Below are 17,450 nucleotides of genomic sequence, written 5' to 3' on the forward strand. Positions count from 1 at the left end.
TTTCTTTTATTGGTCGGATGAAATATGCTAATTTTGTGAGATAGGAATTTTGGGTTTTCATGAGCTGTATGCCAAAATCATCCGTATTAAGACAATAAAAGACCTGAAATATTTCAGTTAGTGTGCAATGAATCAAAAATATATTAATGTTAAATTTTCATCATGACATTATGGAAAATAATGAACTTTATCACAATATGCTAATATTTTGAGAAGGACCTGTATTTTGCATCATATGCAACATGAGTGCATACCCACACACAACCTACCTCGTAAAGTCATAAGATAAATGCCTTGCTCATGCATCAGTAAATGATATTCCTCTGTGACAAGCACACAACCGTGGACTTTAGTATTCACAGAACGTAACCAAATACAAACTTTTCACTGCTATAATGTGACACACACTCCCAGAATCTATTTGATAACCTCCAACCATTCAATGTTCCTTGCTTTGTCTTTGAGGAGTGATTGAAATTCTTCCCACCTGCACCCTCTCATACACATATCATCAGCCTCTAAGCTCACAACAAACTTTACAGAATGCAATAAACCTCAAAAGAATTGTGATCCAAGCAGACATATGGAAAGCCAGGAATGGCAAAGATCCAAACGTTTTCAGAGGTTTTTCAGCAATGTGATTTTCTCAGTGTTTTAGTAACAAGGTCAAGCCTTTAAAAATGGCAGCATCAAAATAGTCATAATTTGAGATTCTGTTTTATTTAATGAAACTTAGGGTCAAACATTGCAGGGATTTGAAACTTTTGTAACAAAAATATGAGCACAATTAGGAAAGAAAACGGATTTGATCTTATATGTCGACTTATCTGAGTCATGCTGGAATGGAAAACTCTGTGTAAAATAATTGCAGTACAAATTACTTTCTGGTAGTTTATTCCTGATGGCCTTGCGGTTTGGACGTCCCACCACAGTACAGCAGTTTAATGCTTCCCTCCCTAAAGACTTTGCTGACATTTTTCAAGGTCTTGCTTTCAAGCCCTCCCTTGATTAGCTCCTCTTAAACCTGGGAAGCTGACTTAAAGAGGAACTAATCCTATTTCCCAGAATCTCTTCTTTTGTGAGAAAGTCAGCAATCTAGTCAGCAGGAATCTACAGCTACACTAACTGAAATAAGTGATCCCAAAGCTGAAAGGGTTCTGTCTAACAACAGACAGGATGCTGACGCTGGTAACAGACTGCTGCAACTACGAGGTCCATGTTTATAAGAGTCCCTCCGAATAAAAGAACTGCAATGACTTGAAAAATGTCTGGAAACAAATGACCCAAAACATCCACTTCAGCCATAGAGCAAAGGAACCAGAAGTAGAATACATAGTTGTTATAAAAGTCTACACACCCTTGTTGAAATGCTAGGCTTTGGTGATATAAATAATTGGTCCAATGTAATCATTCACCGTTATTATGACCTTTAACCTGTACAACAAAATTAAAGCAATTTAAATATCTTTTCCGTCTTAAAAAACAACAACAAACTAATAGTTTGTTAAAGCATTTTTGCAAAAACCTCCCAAACTGTCAGATTGTGGGGGTCTCTCTGGTGCACAGATCTCTTCAGATCACCCCACAAATTCTTGGATTAAGTTCTGGCCTCCAGCTGGGCCAATGCAAAACTTATATGTTCTTCTGGTAAAGCAGTACTTGATTTGCATGCTTTGGGGTGTTGCTGTGGTGAAAGATTAAATTCTTCCTCTTTTTCAGCTTTCTAGCAGAGGTCTGGAGGTTCTGGGCCAGCATTTACTGTTCATAATTCCTTCCATCTTGACTAAGACTCCAGTACTAGCTGAAAAGAAACAGCCCCCAGGCATGATGCTGTCACCACCATGCGTCACTGTTGGTATGGTGTTCTTTTAGTGATGTGCAATGTTTTTACGCCCAATGTACCTTTAGGAATTATGGTCAACAAGTGCAACAATGGTTTCATCAGACCATAGGTTGTTTTTCTATGTAGGAAAAGGTTTCTGCTTTGACAACCTACCTTATAATCAGACATACTAGGCAGTACTTGCCGTAAATTCCTGCTGCCTCGTTAGTGTTGTGGGCCTTTTGCTAGCTTCCCTAAACATGTTTCTTCTCACCTTTTATTCATTTTGGAGGGATGCCCAGTTCATGAAAGGTCAGTCAGTGTTGTGCCATATTTTCCCCACTTAATGATGACTTTCTTCAAAGGTGTATATAATGCATTGGACATTCTTTTCTACCCTTCTACTGACTGATACCTTTTGATGCTTTAGAAGATCTCATGGCTTTTTGTTGAGAGGGATTTTAGGTGTGTAGTGACTCAAATATAAAATCTTGAGTTTGAACGTGACGTTTTTTTTAAACTCACATCTCTAGTTATAAGATTTTGTGCTTTAAATTTTTATTTTTATTTTTTCCGCAAAAAGATTTTAGTTAGTTTCTAACTGGGCTGTACAGGTTATACTGTGTGTCAAATTAAAGGTTCTGACATGACTTATCTTGGTCTCATTATTTACATCACAGAAACCTGACATTTTATAATGGGTTTTTAAATCTACTCTGCCCGTCCCTTGTAAAAATATGCCTTAAACAACTACTCCCATTTAAAGTCATGTCCCACCATTTCATAGAACTTGACATTATAAGGCCTGTAGAAGTCTCGCAGTAGCTCAATGGCATCTCTGTCTATCTGGACGTGAGTTCTACCCTTGGACTTGCCCAGGCAGCGAGGCGAGCCACTACTCTCTGGCTTTTTAAGGCAAGGGAAGCCCTTAGTGCGATTGAAATAGAAGTGTTTGTCGGTTACGATGCGCTTCAGCCCAAGGAAGTCCTGCACCCGGGACAGCTCCCCGGCTGGGTCCGTGATAAGACGCTCTCCACTGACAAAGTGAATCTGAGTCAGAGGAAAATACCGCAGCCAGTTCTCAAGGTGCAGAGCGTACAGGCCAATTCGGATGGCATTCCAGGACATGTCCACAATGCCCAGGGTCTGGTTTCTGAAGGCCAGATCCTGGAAGCTCGGCAGGTCTGGGGTTTTGGATAAAGTCTGAGTGTAATCTGATATTGCTCGAGTGACAGGGTCACGCACCACCACAATGAGCTTAGTTTCCTGGGACATGGCAGAGATCCGGTGTGGAGTCTCTTTGGTCACAAAGTAGCTTGGTGTCTTCTCCATGGTTATTTGGCTTTCAAGGGTCCTTGGCATTAAACCTCTGAATCAAAAGAGAAAGTAAAGAACATATCAAGAGCTCTAATAAGATATATGGTTCTAATAAAAATAATAACATTATCTGGTCTGTTGATTTCAATACAATCTTCCTTTTCATAGCTGATTAAATCGCCACCAAAAATAAAAACAATAACACAAGTAAAAGCAGTATAAATTATATATTTGGGGCAGGATTACATAGAGTGAATAACAAAGGCATAAAGTTACTCAAACCTAACTCTAGTTTGAGCATGAACTCAGTTTCTTAATGTAAATGAAGCAAAGTCATAGTGGTTTGTTGTCGCTTGAGACTTGTGTCGTAGACAGCTTCCCTGCGCCTCAGCCCAGAACTGTTCTGGAGTAATAAATCACCCTGAATGCCATCCGAACATGTATTTATATATATATATTTATATATGTATACGTATATAAAAATATATAAAAGAGGTTACTTCTGGGTTTTCAAACTAGGCCATGGTGGTGCATGAAAGAAGGTGTCAGAACAGGTAAATTTACTCAGACACTGTTCTGCAGTCTAGACTGAGCTGCTTTTCATGTCTAAAGTTAATCATTTTAATGAGATAAATTTGCAGATTTTTGTTCTTATTTATACTAAGGAAAATAAACTTTTGACAAAAAAAAACAGAAACATTTTGTTATTATATGCAAATTGATTCTCATCAATCAAATAATAAGTTCATTTCAGCAACACTAAATTACACACACTACTTAGATTTTTCTTACTTCCACAAGTCCTCTGACTTTGTTAACCAAACGCAAAAAGTATATGCTCCGCTCACAAGTTTCTTCAGTTTGCACTGATGATCTGAAGCATGTCTGTGTGACAAAATCACATGAACAGAGGAATTCTCCAAAATGACGGCCTTACATTGGATGCGCAAATGCATCAGTCACTATAAACTTTAGAAACTTTATCACCAAAAGCATTAAATTATTGTGTTCTTGGTAATAAAAAATCTTTAGACTTTAAGCAGGATGTAAAATACCCAAGTGAGCAAGGTTGGTGGTCAATGATTGGTATTGATTAGATTGGATGTCTTGAGAGCAGTAGTTATTCTGTAGAAACTTTCACTGTCATTAGAAACATTGAAAATCCCTTTTTATGTGCCTCCGGTTAAAGTTTTCTTCTGCTTTTAGCAAACAGATGTAATAAACTCAAAGTTCTTCAACAGTTTATCTTCATCTTCTTTGTGGTTGGTGAAGCTTATTGCACAATAGCTCATTGTAATTGATGTTTAAAACCTTAACTTGCCTGAGAAGCTACATTTAACTTCATAATGATCTTTCACAGAATAGATTTACTCATGGTCTCATTAAAAGTCAGGAACTCCATATTTGGCTCTCATTTAAGGTAACACATTAACTGGTTAGTTCTAGAAATTTGTGTTTTGTTTAGTTCTTTTGTCTAATGTGTTCTAAAATATACAGGGGTTGGACAATGAAACTGAAACACCTGGTTTTAGACCACAATAATTTATTAGTGTGGTGTAGGGCCTCCTTTTGCGGCCAATACAGCGTCTATTCGTCTTGGGAATTACATATTCAAGTCCTGCACAGTAGTCAGAGGGATTTTAAGCCATTCTTCTTGCAGGATAGTGGCCAGGTCACTACGTGATACTGGTGGAGGAAAACGTTTCCTGACTCGCTCCTCCAAAACACCCCAAAGTGGCTCAATAATATTTAGATCTGGTGACTGTGCAGGCCATGGGAGATGTTCAACTTCACTTTCATGTTCATCAAACCAATCTTTCACCAGTCTTGCTGTGTGTATTGGTGCATTGTCATCCTGATACACGGCACTGCCTTCAGGATACAATGTTTGAACCATTGGATGCACATGGTCTTCAAGAATGGTACGGTAGTCCTTGGCAGTGACGCGCCCATCTAGCACAAGTATTGGGCCAAGGGAATGCCATGATATGGCAGCCCAAACCATCACTGATCCACCCCCATGCTTCACTCTGGGCATGCAACAGTCTGGGAGGTCCGCTTCTTTGGGGCTTCTCCACACCGTAACTCTCCCGGATGTGGGGAAAACAGTAAAGGTGGACTCATCAGAGAACAATACATGTTTCACATTGTCCACAGCCCAAGATTTGCGCTCCTTGCACCATTGAAACCGACGTTTGGCATTGGCATGAGTGACCAAAGGTTTGGCTATAGCAGCCCGGCCGTGTATATTAACCCTGTGGAGCTCCTGACGGACAGTTCTGGTGGAAACAGGAGAGTTGAGGTGCAAATTTAATTCTGCCGTGATTTGGGCAGCCGTGGTTTTATGTTATTTGGATACAATCCGGGTTAGCACCCGAACATCCCTTTCAGACAGCTTCCTCTTGCGTCCACAGTTAATCCTGTTGGATGTGGTTCGTCCTTCTTGGTGGTATGCTGATATTACCCTGGATACCGTGGCTCTTGATACATCACAAAGACTTGCTGTCTTGGTCACAGATGCGCCAGCAAGATGTGCACCAACAATTTGTCCTCTTTTGAACTCTGGTATGTCACCCATAATGTTGTGTGCATTTCAATATTTTGAGCAAAACTGTGCTCTTACCCTGCTAATTGAACCTTCACACTCTGCTCTTACTGGTGCAATGTGCAATCAATGAAGACTGGCTACCAGGCTGGTCCAATTTAGCCATGAAACCTCCCACACTAAAATGACAGGTGTTTCAGTTTCATTGTCCAACCCCTGTATGTTTGTCAAACCAATTTCCTCATTTCTGTAAAACACACTGAATGTGACGCAGTAATAAAACAAACACCAGCATAGACTGACTTCATGCAAGGTTAAATGTTATCATCATACTAGGGTTTCTAGATTGACATTGATGCATTTTAGTTGTGAAAAGTTGTCAATTAATTAATTAATAATCTATAGTAGATTTTAAGTTGAAGGCAGGCAAATCTTTGGTCACCTATTTTTTTATATTTTAACATAGGTTTTTATCGAAGGCCCTCCTAGCACCGAAGCAAGCGCTGGACTCCAGCACCTCCAAGTCTGTTTGAATATCACTGTACCGAGGCTCACATGGAAAACCTTATTTTAGTGAGATGGTGGTGATGATGCTGCTTGGCTCTTTTTACAGATCAAAAAGGGTTTTTTCCTGCAGCTCTCCCTGTCATCCTACCCCAATCATGTCTCTGTGTTGCTTATCCAGCGTGACAAATAAAGTCTACATTTCAGCTGCTGTTTAAAAAGCTTAATCAGTCTTGACCTCTTAGCAACCAGCCTATAGGTGCAATTTGGAGAAGTGGTTTAGTCAGGAGCCAGGTGCATAACAATTTCAGGCATACAGGCATAGAGAATATAGATTATTCATTTAACCTGCATGACATGAGCAATCCATGTCATGGGTTATAGCTATTAATATGGAGTTTACTGCATTTCAGAAGAATCTCTCCAAGACAGTGTTAAGACCATCAATGTTCTGGCAGATTTTCAAAGCCATTGTGCAGTCTTATTCCAGAGTGCAGGATGCCTAATTACCAATGGTCCTAATATCATACGAAAGAGGTGTCCAAAGTCGGTCTTCAAGCGCTTATGTCCAGCATTTTTTACATTTCCCTGGTGTAACACATCCTAATCAAATGAATGAGTCATTAACAGGTTTCTGCTCCTGATAACACTTTGAGGAAGTAATTTAGGCTCTTGAATAAGTTGTGCTGGAGCAGGGACACATCTAAAACATGCAGGACATTGGCTCTTGAGGACTGGTGTTGGATATTCTTGTCACAAAACAGTGAAACTGCTATAAAATCTTCCATACAGTTACAATGATGCACTGTATGTAGGACATGACTTAAATTTTAAGAAAAACTATCAAAGCAACCGGAAACAAATGCTAGATGATCAAGGGCATACAGAGAGATTTTACTAAATACTCTGGAAATACATTTCTGTGTTTACCTTCTTGAAATGTGCTTTTATTTGTTCTCCACAGGAGGACCTGGCCAAGCAGGTTTTGCACTGCGGCATTTAGCATGGCTGCGACTTGGCCAGGCAAGCCACCATCTGATGCTTGGCAAGTTCACTGCTGGAATCTTTGTTCTTTTGTTTAGATATTGCTTAAAACAAAACACGAAGACAGCACCCTCTGTTACAGATTTAGAATGATAAGATTCCCAACAGTAAATCTGACTTCATTAATGAAACCGCTGATTTATTTTGAAAACCTTTCTCATCTGACCTTTGAAACAGTTTTGACAGCTGACAGTCAAACTACAGTAATGGCCAACGGGATGACATCTCTGAAAGACATCTCTGAGATAAAAGGGCTTCAGCTGCCAAGCGTCCTGAAGAGTGCCAATTAGTGGAGATACTTTCAGCCTATAATTATTGTATACACAGTTCCCCTGCAAACTACAAGACAGCAAATCATTAAAGTAGCGTATTGAAAAGTAAACAAGAGTGTTTGGTTGTATGACTGCATTCATATTTTTCTTAATAACAAAAGAAACCGTTAATCTGTAATGATGAGAAATTAAATAAATAATTAAAGAGCAAATAATCAGCCAATTATTGTATCTAACCAAAACACACTTTAATAAAGATGTGTTGGTATATTTATATATTTCTAAGTGCCATCGATATATCTGCTAAAAAGCTGAAAGATGAAGAAAAATCTGACAAACTGCTTTACTCTACTTATAAATAAACAGGGCATGTCTTCTGCCAGTGCAAACACAGCTCAGTCCTTTAAAGGTAATTGCAATAAAGCTCATTTACCCACTTCCTACATTTAAATACACACAAAGGCATAGAGGAAAAAGGGAGCACAATGTATGGGGCCAGAGTATCACAGAGTTAGGAATAAACAGGGTTGCCAGTGGAAGATACCAGTGAGCTCCATGTGTACTTATGGGGTTGAAATGTCGGAGCTCCAAGCTCAACAAATAATAAAAAAAAAACTCTATTTGTGCACATGTTGCCGCATGTTTGAAGGAAAACAATAGTTACAGTAAAGTTCAAAGGATTGGCCAGATTACTAGGAAACTCTGTACTAAATCCACATTTTAAAGCATTGTTGTTAAGTCTAAGCATTGTATTTATTCCTGGGTGCAAGGTAAATTACAAAATAAAGAGTCATGTGCAATGTATTTAGTGCATATCATATTTACGAATAAACATAACAGGAAGTGCTTTTGTTTTTTTAATAGCTGGAAATGTCTGTTATGATGCTTGCTTAACTGCAAGAGAATAAGATATTGGAGCATAATTATGTTTAATTTTGTGCTTTTTCAGTGGTTTCATGAAATAAAAATGAACTTGACTTACTTTCAAACCTGATTACATAATGTAAAGTTCCTGAAATCTGAGTTGAATCTGGTGCAGATGGACGCCAATCTATTGTCCTGAGATCGGAATTGGCATATTTTTCCTAGACCAACAGGTCAAACACTGAAAATCTGACATTTTTTCCTATTTTTTAAATGCATGAGAACTAAGAACAGCAACAATTTTAGGCCAATAAATGCATCAACCAACAAAATGTATTTTCAAAACTACTATGCTTTATAGTTCTAAGAGTAAAAAAATGGAATCAAAATTGATCAAAATTAGAAAATCAAAAATTGGTATTGGCCAGTAAAATCTGATTGGTGCACCGTGCATCTTTAGCCTCCAATCTTTAAGACACGAGTCTAATGTCAAGTCTGAAGTATTTGTTGTTATGTCTTAAGTGTAACTCCAGTCACCAGTTTTGCCAGTAACTTACCATAACCTACCATATTTATTTATGCTGCACTTTTGGGATCTTTTTAAACTTAGTAAATAATGGTAAAACCCTAATTTCATGCCCCAGAATGTTTATTTATCGTGTGAGTGGTTCTTACTTGTACCACTCCAGTCCTCTGTCATAATTTCTGTCAAAGAAATGAGTTTCGGTCCCAGCCGCTCGGACGTCCGGATGAATCCTAATGAACTCCAGAACTGCCCGCGTTCCTCCCTTTTTCACCCCAACTATGATGGCATTTGGTAACTTTTTATTGCCAAACTTGAGGTGACTCATCGGAGGACTGGGCGTGTTATCCCTGACGGTGTGGGCAGCGGCAGGGCGTCTTTGGTCGGTTTGCGGCTGAGATGCATCATCAGCAGCGCTGCTCTTTCTTGCGTCCAGCGGAAAAAGACAGGAGAGTGGTTTCTGTAGGCGCAGTTTGGCTCGACCAGCTTGCACACAGCTGGGCGTTGGATCACCTGACTTTTGCATGACAACACCACTGGGGAACAGTGCACAGTAGCACACAAATGAAAGAAAAAGAGATAAGAGACAAATTGATGTTCCTCTGAGCCGGTGTGAGAAAGGGAAAAGTCGACCGAAGATGAGCACGCATGCCATCTCTCCATTCAGTCAAACAGTGCATGGTTTTCTAACTGATTAGGCGTCCCATCCTTTCTAACTAGTTCACCTGCTTAAGCTGTAGAGCTGTCCACTGATCCCAAATGAACACAGACCCTCAGAAACATCATCCTAGAGAGGGAGAGGGAGGCTATTTTTCCAACAGTCTATAAATCCAGATTCCCATCTCCTCAGTTCATCACCAGGGAATATGTCAGGTCGCTTCGAGTTGACTTGGAAGGCGACATCCTCTTTTAAAACTCATGGAAGTCTCCGTGATCATTACGCACGACTGAGGAAGCTGGAGCGAAGCGCGCTCTGGGGAAACGTGCGCGGACTGGGAGCTCCAAACCAGTCGAGCGGCGCAAAAATCTTTCAACATTGTGACGTCAGAGCACATATGCTTTAAACAAATAAACTGTCTCCCCTCAATCATCTGCGTCCACCGTGTTAGCTGCTCCGAGCTGTTGCAAATGTAATCAAACGCAACCCTGTTTGTCACTCTTTGATGTACAAATAAAACGAACATTATAAAAATGGAAAAGACATCCCAGCGTATTTACAGCAACAACACAATAAATAACGCTTGAAAAGCAACCATGACCATCCATAATTTATTACCCAACATTCCCACCCTCAGCTGGAGCCGTGCTGGTCGAAAAATACCGAAGGTTTTACTTCACGTTTTTTCCGTCTTTAAGGTTTGCGTCATACAAAATCATCTAAAAGTTAATTTATTTTATTAATTCAATTCAAGTAAAATTCATAAACACAAAGTGATATGTTTAAAGTGTTTAATTCTGTGGTTGGTTTTGGCTTGCAGCTAATGAAAACCCAAATTCCAGTCTCTGACACTTACAATATTACATCACACCAATAAAAACAAGGATTGTGAATACAGAAATGTCATCCTTCTGAAAAAAATATGTCTATGTACATCATGCAGCCTTCAGATCATTTGCATTGTTAGGTTTGGTGTCCCTCATCTTCCTCAAGCACAGGTTTTCTATGTTTAGAGTTTGCAGGCCAATGGACCAAAAGGATGGCCCAAAACCAGCAAATGACATGGCTTTGCTTCCCTGTTGCTTGAGCACCATTTCCTTCCACTAATCTTTCCATTGATTTTCCTGGATAAAGCACAATGTGAATGGTCATCTTCTTTAGCAATGACCTTTTGTAGCTTAGCTTTTATGGAGGGTGTTAATGACTGTTTACTGAAAACCTGTGAAGTCGGCAGTCTTCTCCGCAACTGTACGATATCAAATTTCTGTATTTAAAACCTTTAATTTATAGGTCAGTCAGTCATTTTCTACCACTTATTCCATAGTGGGTCACAGGGAGCTGGTGCTTATCTCCAGCAGTCTATGGGCGGGAGGTGGGGTACACCCTGGACAGGTTGCCAGTCCATCACTGGGCAACACACAAACAACCACACACACACCTAAGGGCAATTTAGAGTGACCAATTAACCAAACAGGCATGTTTTTGGACTGTGGGAGGAAGCTGGAGTACCTGGTGAGAACCCACACATGCACGGGGAGAACATGCAAACTCCATGCAGAAAGACCCCTGGCCAGGAATTGAACCCAGGACCTTCTTGCTGCAAGGCAACAGTGCTACCAACTGCACCACCGTGCAGCCCTAATTTATAGGTGTTAAGTAATATTTATTTTTTTAATTAAAAAAAGCATTGATTGGGGGTTTCTCTAACTGAAAGCCATAATAAACAAAACAGAATTAATCATTTGAAATGATCAATATTAGTAGTAAATCTATAAACGCATCAGATCCACTTTTCGAATCAAATCACTGAAATAACTCAACTTTTCAATGATATTCTAACTTACTGTGTTGCGCCTGCATTATAGGCTGATTTTAGGCGGTAAACATTAGGCCCAATCAGGTTCTGTGGAAACTTTTCAAAGTTTCACACTGATAGAGCGGAGCTCTAAAACGGATCCTGTGGTGAGAATTGGTTGTGACCGACTATGTTCAGGTTTTAACCATCTAGGGGTTACTTTGAGAGGAACTTAAACAGTTTAGGGGCGGGTCGTCCATCTTCATTTTGTGCAAAGTGCCAATGGCAGACAAACCCTCAGCATAATTCAACAACCACTGTGCTTGGTGGTTGGTACAGTGACCTTAGGTTTGAAAGCATCACATTGACTTCTCCAAAAACACTTTATGTCGGACCCTCAGTATGATGCTACTACCACCATGCTTGACAGTTAGTACAGTGATCTCACCGCCTCATCTAGCTACTCCAACACACTTCTTGTTTCTCTGATCAGATAGCTCAATCTTTGTCTCATCATCAGTGACCATTAAACATTTCTTTTGTCCATTTGGGCAGCTGTACATTTAATTTGTACTTGAAGGTGTTGATTTTGGAAGAGGAATCTCCCTCAGTCAATGGTGATGTAAAGTTCACTTCACTGTGGACAGTGACATTGACCAATCTTTTGTTTTTCAATTAAACATGTTTGTTACATCATTAATGCATCTTGGAAATTAATACGCTATTAAAAACCTCAAGATGAAGATGAGATTCATGCCTGCACATAAACTTCTCACTAGAACTACAATGTCAACCAACAGTTACGACCATCTTTACAATATAGTGTGATTTAGTTTTGCTGATGCATTATTGGTCAACCCATCGTTCATCATAGACATATTGACACATTATAAGACTACAACATTCAGGTTAACCCGAACTCTTGCACTTCTGGAGAGTTACCCTCATTTTGATCTGAACTGTTCTCATCTGGCGCAACTTTCCTTCTGGTCTAGAAAGTGTTAGAGGACCGGTGGGTGGTCATCTCTCTTAGTTTTTTCTGATGACTGGTACAAATGCAGACAAGGCCCAAGGTGGAAAACAGCGGAGGGTAAAAACTCCCAGGACTGCAAAGACACATGGGGAGGAGTTGAGATGTCAAAGTGGAGCTCCTGCGGGTGTCTGCGCCCAATCTCACAGGCCTCTGATTAAAGAATGATTTATAGAGGCTAGTCAGGGGGAGCTGCTCGGCAATCCGTCTAGTGAATGAGATTTTTCCTCAGGAAGAGGGCGGGTAAATCAAACCTCGAGGCGAGAAGCCTGCAAAGCTCAGCGATAGGGCTCTGTGATTAAATGTTATAATCGCACTTCTCTGCTGAGACCACAGCTTGGATTTTCAATGTCACTAACAAAAATAATAAAATAAGTTTGCCTTTTGTCTCATTCCCTGAACATAAGTCTTATTTTACCTTATTACAGAGAAGCATAACCTTTTCGACCTCGATAAACCATAACAGGCACAGCATGTAACTCTCAGTTCAGCACCATCAGCGCAAAACTACACAATAAACTAAATGTCTTCAATTTGGAATAATGTAACTCTACCAGATATAACATTCAGATTTGAATATTAAGGGTGGTTTGAACTAACAAAGCAATAGTAATCCTTTCTTGAAAGGCAATAAAGACACAGCAATTTTCTCCATGGCCTCTCCCCAGTACATCTTTCACAATGTCGACTCTCTTGTTTAGTTCTTATTTACCCACTGACCACTCCATCAGACACGCTGTCCATTTGTCAAAGTAAGAGAGGCCTGCGGAGGGGAAGTCTGCCTGTCCTTGCCCTGATCAGACACTGAGGGCAGATCCAGATCATCAAGACAGCTTTACATTACGGATAGATGAGGAATTACTGCTGTGGATTCAGTTCACACCCCCTAGATAGAACGGTGCACACACAGAAGTGCTCGGAGACAAAAAGCAGTGGCAGCTTCTATGTTTGAAAGGAATTATAACTTTACAGGAAATCTTAAATAAAAAAAACAAATGATATATTTAAAACAAATGCTTGCAATGAAATTTAAGTTTTTTTATTCCATAATCCATATTTTTTTATTTAAAAAGTAATCATAAAAATAGATCAAGCATTTCCAAGTAAACGTTTATCCGTGTTATCTGGAAAAAAATGATAAAAAATCTAGTTTCACTGTGTGGGTTTGCTCATCAATAGTGACGCAGCACCGCCACCTGCTGGACAGGAGGTGGTACTTCAACAACTATGCGTCAGATTATTTTTGCGTCTAAGTGAAAGCGAAAGTTTTCATTGGGAAAGACAGAAAAGTACAACAGACGGATAGTCAAACGGTAAGTTTCCTTTTTTACAGCGAAATTAGAGAGTAATATTCCTTCAGACATGTAAAAAAAAAAACTTAAATTCTAAGCTCTGCTAAGTTTGAAAACAGCAGGTTTGGGGGAACATGATTAAAATGACAGATTAGGTTGCATTCCACATCTTTACACAAAATTAGCTCCAAATTAGCTCCTGTGACGCTTCCTGTACACTGCTAAAACCAACTGGTAAATACAAACCAATAAACCGGTGAAACAATTTGAAAACATTTTGTTGGATACATTTTGTTAAGTGTTTCTGAGTAGAGATGTAATTAATTTAGAATAAAAGACACGTAATACCTTATTTAAATTAAACTTTTTTTAAATATAGCCTATACTACTCCAAATTTGTAGAGTGGTAAAGTAATGAATTTAAGCATTTCCAGATCCGGATAAGTATGGAAAAAGAAAAAGTGTGTAAAACAATTTTTATTCCCTGTCCCCTTTTCTGAACGTTGTGCCCTTCGTTCCTAGTGTTCTTCCACTCTTCCTTTTCTGTATGCTTCCTTCTTGTGTCCTTAGTACCAACATTTCTTCTTTTCTTTATTGCTTAGTTGTGTCCTTCCCTTTCTCTCCTTCCTGCTGTTTCCACCTTTCCTTTCCTGTCTTGTCCTCCTTCTGTCCTTCCTAATGTGCTTTTCCCTTGTCTACCCTTTTTTTTTATCATTCCTTCTTTTCTTCTGTCCATCTTTATGTGCTTTCAATCTTCCTTCCCAGTGTCCTTCCCCTTTCACTTTGTTTCTTTTGTCCTTTCTTTCTGTCTTCTGTCCTTGCTTGTGTCCTTCCATCCTCTCCTTATTTCTTTTGGCTTCTTCCTTCCTTCCTTCCTTCTTTGTATGCTTCCTTTGAAATAGATTAAACTGACAGAGAAATTTGTGTTTGAAAAAGTGTCGAATGTTGACGTGAAAAATGTGTAGGAACCATGACCATCAAGAATCAGTGTATTTCAACATTTTTGATCCAAACTGCCCTCCCTAAACATAGATTTTTGACCTGCAAGTGCATTTGACTGGTACCAAAATAAACTAGAGCCCACAAACATATCTTATGCTTGCAGAGGATCCATCTCTGCAGGGTCCTTCAGAGCAGAAGTACCTTGGCTAACAAGCAACTCCTCTGTTTCCTTTACTGTCATCTGGTTTAACCTCAATGTTAGAAAATAAAAAAAATAATTGTTTTGTGGTACAGTCATAAAACATGGCTGAAATATTAATATTTAAAAGTAGGTAAAACTGTTAAAATCTATTCTAAAATGTTTGCAGGTAAAGTTTTTCCCAGATAACAACAGTTAGGAGATGCTGTTCGTTCACACCAACTGTCTCAGAATTCAAAAGCTCAGCAAAAGTTTAACATGAAATCAAGATTTTCAGTCTAATTATAATTAAAATGTTTGGGCAGGATATTACATAAATTACATTTAATCAGCTAAGACTGAAAACCATCCAAAATGTATTTTCTTATAATGGATCTACTTTCAGTAAAATTCCACATTTAGATATTGTGTTAACTGAATGAGCATTTATACAGACATGTGTTGGTTTAAACCCTTTATCCAGAAATGGTACAGGTACCTCTCAAAACTTAATAAAGCATAAAAAATCAGATTTAAAACATATATTTTATCTGCTCTTTTGAGATTTTATTAAAAACTGGCATATGAAAAATGATTTAAAGCCTCCTCAGCAATCTATGTAAATATCTTTACTGGCATTTATGCAATCAAACCCTTCTTATAATTATTGGTCTGCTTTATTTTAGCTCCTTCCACAGGATCTCTATCAAATTAAAGTCAGGACTTTGACTAGGCCGCAGGAAAACGTTAATATGTCTTCCAGTCAAGAGAAACATGTTGGTAAATTTAAAAGATTGCTTTGAATCTAAATCAATCAGGAAGATGAAACACTTGAGCAATAAAATATTATTCTGATATAACTGTTTAATAATAATTTTACTGCATTAACAATAAGGCTGTTGATGTTTTTACTTGTAGGAGTTCTTCATATGCTTTAGCTTTTTGTTGTCCGTTTTTGTTACATCTGCCACCTTTCGGTGGTCCTCCCCCTTATGGACCTGCTTCATTGTATTCCGGCTCCATATGGGTTTTAGTGAGCGAACGCTGGTCCCTTTCAGCCAGATGTTCCCAGAGGAATGACTTTAAACTTTCAGTTTTCTCTGTCAGGTTTTAGTTTTTCATCTGGGTGTGCACAAAGGCTTTTTGTTTGGTTTGAATAAAGCCTTGAATAAAATCTTGGACCAGAGCCCAGAGATGAGTGCTAAACAAATCCTCCATATGGATGGCTTCTTTGGTGCATTTAGACGGAGAAATGAACCTTATATGGAATCCAGGCAGAAGATGCCTCACAGTTAGTAGATCAAACTTTTTAATAGGAAGAAGGATAAATCATAGTAATATTTTATCACTGTTTATTGATTTTCGAGACTTTTTTTCAATATTTTACAAAAAGGGAGATGGAATAAGTTTGGAGAAAGAAAGCCCAGGAAAGGTAAATACCTTTTATTACTCATGAGAAAGATTTGAGTGCCTGCTTAAATATGTTGAATTTAAATTTAAATGATAAACAAGTGCGTAATGGACATGTATTCAGAAAGGGAAGAGGGAGAGATCAGAGTCATGAGAGAAACTCAATTTTCAAGGATGTAATATTGGAAACAGGTCTGCTGGAGACCGTATCTTGTCCCTGTTGATCAATATCAAGGCGGGGAAAGGAAGTGGAGGGTTCACTTCTGGAGTTGACCATCTTAAGAAAAACAGCATGATTATATTTAATTCTGAAAAGAAATTTTTTATTTCTATTTATAATTTTTCTATCACAAAGAAAAGTGAAATAGGAACTTTAAGCATCATTTTGAGCAGTTCAGTTGCCCGTTCAACCTACCTGTTAGCTCAGTTCACACCGATTCAAACCAAATTAATGCATGTTCATAATTCACCACGTAAGCAATCTGAACTAAATTCACCGTCCTAATCATTCAATCATCAATTTTTTAAATAAAATCCAATCAGTATATAGGTGCATCTAAAAGAATTAGAATATCATGAAGAGATTTAATATTGCTTGTCACTCATTTAAAAAAAGGAAAACTCATATAGACACTTCAAACAGAATGCTTCTGAGAAGTATGTTCATTTTTATGCACTTAGCACATAGTCTGGGCTCCTTTTACATGAATTACTGCATCAGTGTGGTGTTTTTCCCAGCTTATGTGTCATTATTTTTATATCCTACTTTTTTTAACCTTATAAGTGATAAATATAGGCAGTTATAATTCTTCCTAAAATAGGCTGAACATTTTGCTTTGAGGCCCCCTTGTGGCCTGGGAGGCCCTATGCATTTGCATAGAAACGGGTCTGGTTTCTAGTCTCTCCCAACTAGAGGCCCGTTTAATGATGTTAGGGAGAACCGGGCTTATTTCAGGTTCTTCATGTAAAAAGCAGCACTGTTCTGTCAGGGGTTGTTGGTTTGATAGACCAATGTGCAGACCAGAGCATAGTGAGTAGTACAGCTTTTTAATAACTGAAACTGGTAACCTGCAAGGAGAAGTAGGAGCATGAACACAAACATGGGCAGACTGGGCATGACAAGCAGTACAATGAAGCAGGTAGTAAACAGGAGGATCCAGTGGTGAGCAATGAAAACTAGAAGGCATAAATACAGAGGCATGGAGGAGAAATGACCAATAAATTACAAGATCTTATCAGGTGGAGTGTGGAGCA

The 17,450-nt window shown here is 38.8% G+C and overlaps 1 protein-coding gene across 1 annotated transcript; it reads right to left on the reverse strand.

The window, feature by feature from the left end:
* Positions 1 to 204: 204 nt before the first annotated feature.
* LOC124874879 (heparan sulfate glucosamine 3-O-sulfotransferase 2-like) lies at positions 205 to 9,878 on the reverse strand. The gene is made up of 2 exons (XM_047376483.1): positions 9,044 to 9,878; positions 205 to 3,191 (listed from the first exon to the last, which is right to left on the reverse strand). The coding sequence occupies exons 1-2, from the start codon at positions 9,544 to 9,546 to the stop codon at positions 2,573 to 2,575; spliced, it is 1,122 nt and encodes a 373-aa protein (XP_047232439.1). The 5' UTR covers positions 9,547 to 9,878; the 3' UTR covers positions 205 to 2,572.
* Positions 9,879 to 17,450: the final 7,572 nt, after the last annotated feature.

This window comes from Girardinichthys multiradiatus, chromosome 10 (genome assembly GCF_021462225.1).
Source record: "Girardinichthys multiradiatus isolate DD_20200921_A chromosome 10, DD_fGirMul_XY1, whole genome shotgun sequence".
NCBI classification, from domain to species: Eukaryota; Metazoa; Chordata; class Actinopteri; order Cyprinodontiformes; family Goodeidae; genus Girardinichthys; species Girardinichthys multiradiatus.

What these genes read in the sequence shown, in the direction of transcription:
- LOC124874879 (XM_047376483.1), bottom strand. Translation starts at nt 9,546, where the DNA reads ATGGCATGCGTGCTCATCTTCGGTCGACTTTTCCCTTTCTCACACCGG. An exon ending in AGAGGACTGGAGTGGTACAA is followed by an intron (nt 3,192 to 9,043) that starts GTAAGAACCACT and finishes CTTTTGATTCAG; the next exon opens with AGGTTTAATGCCAAGGACCC.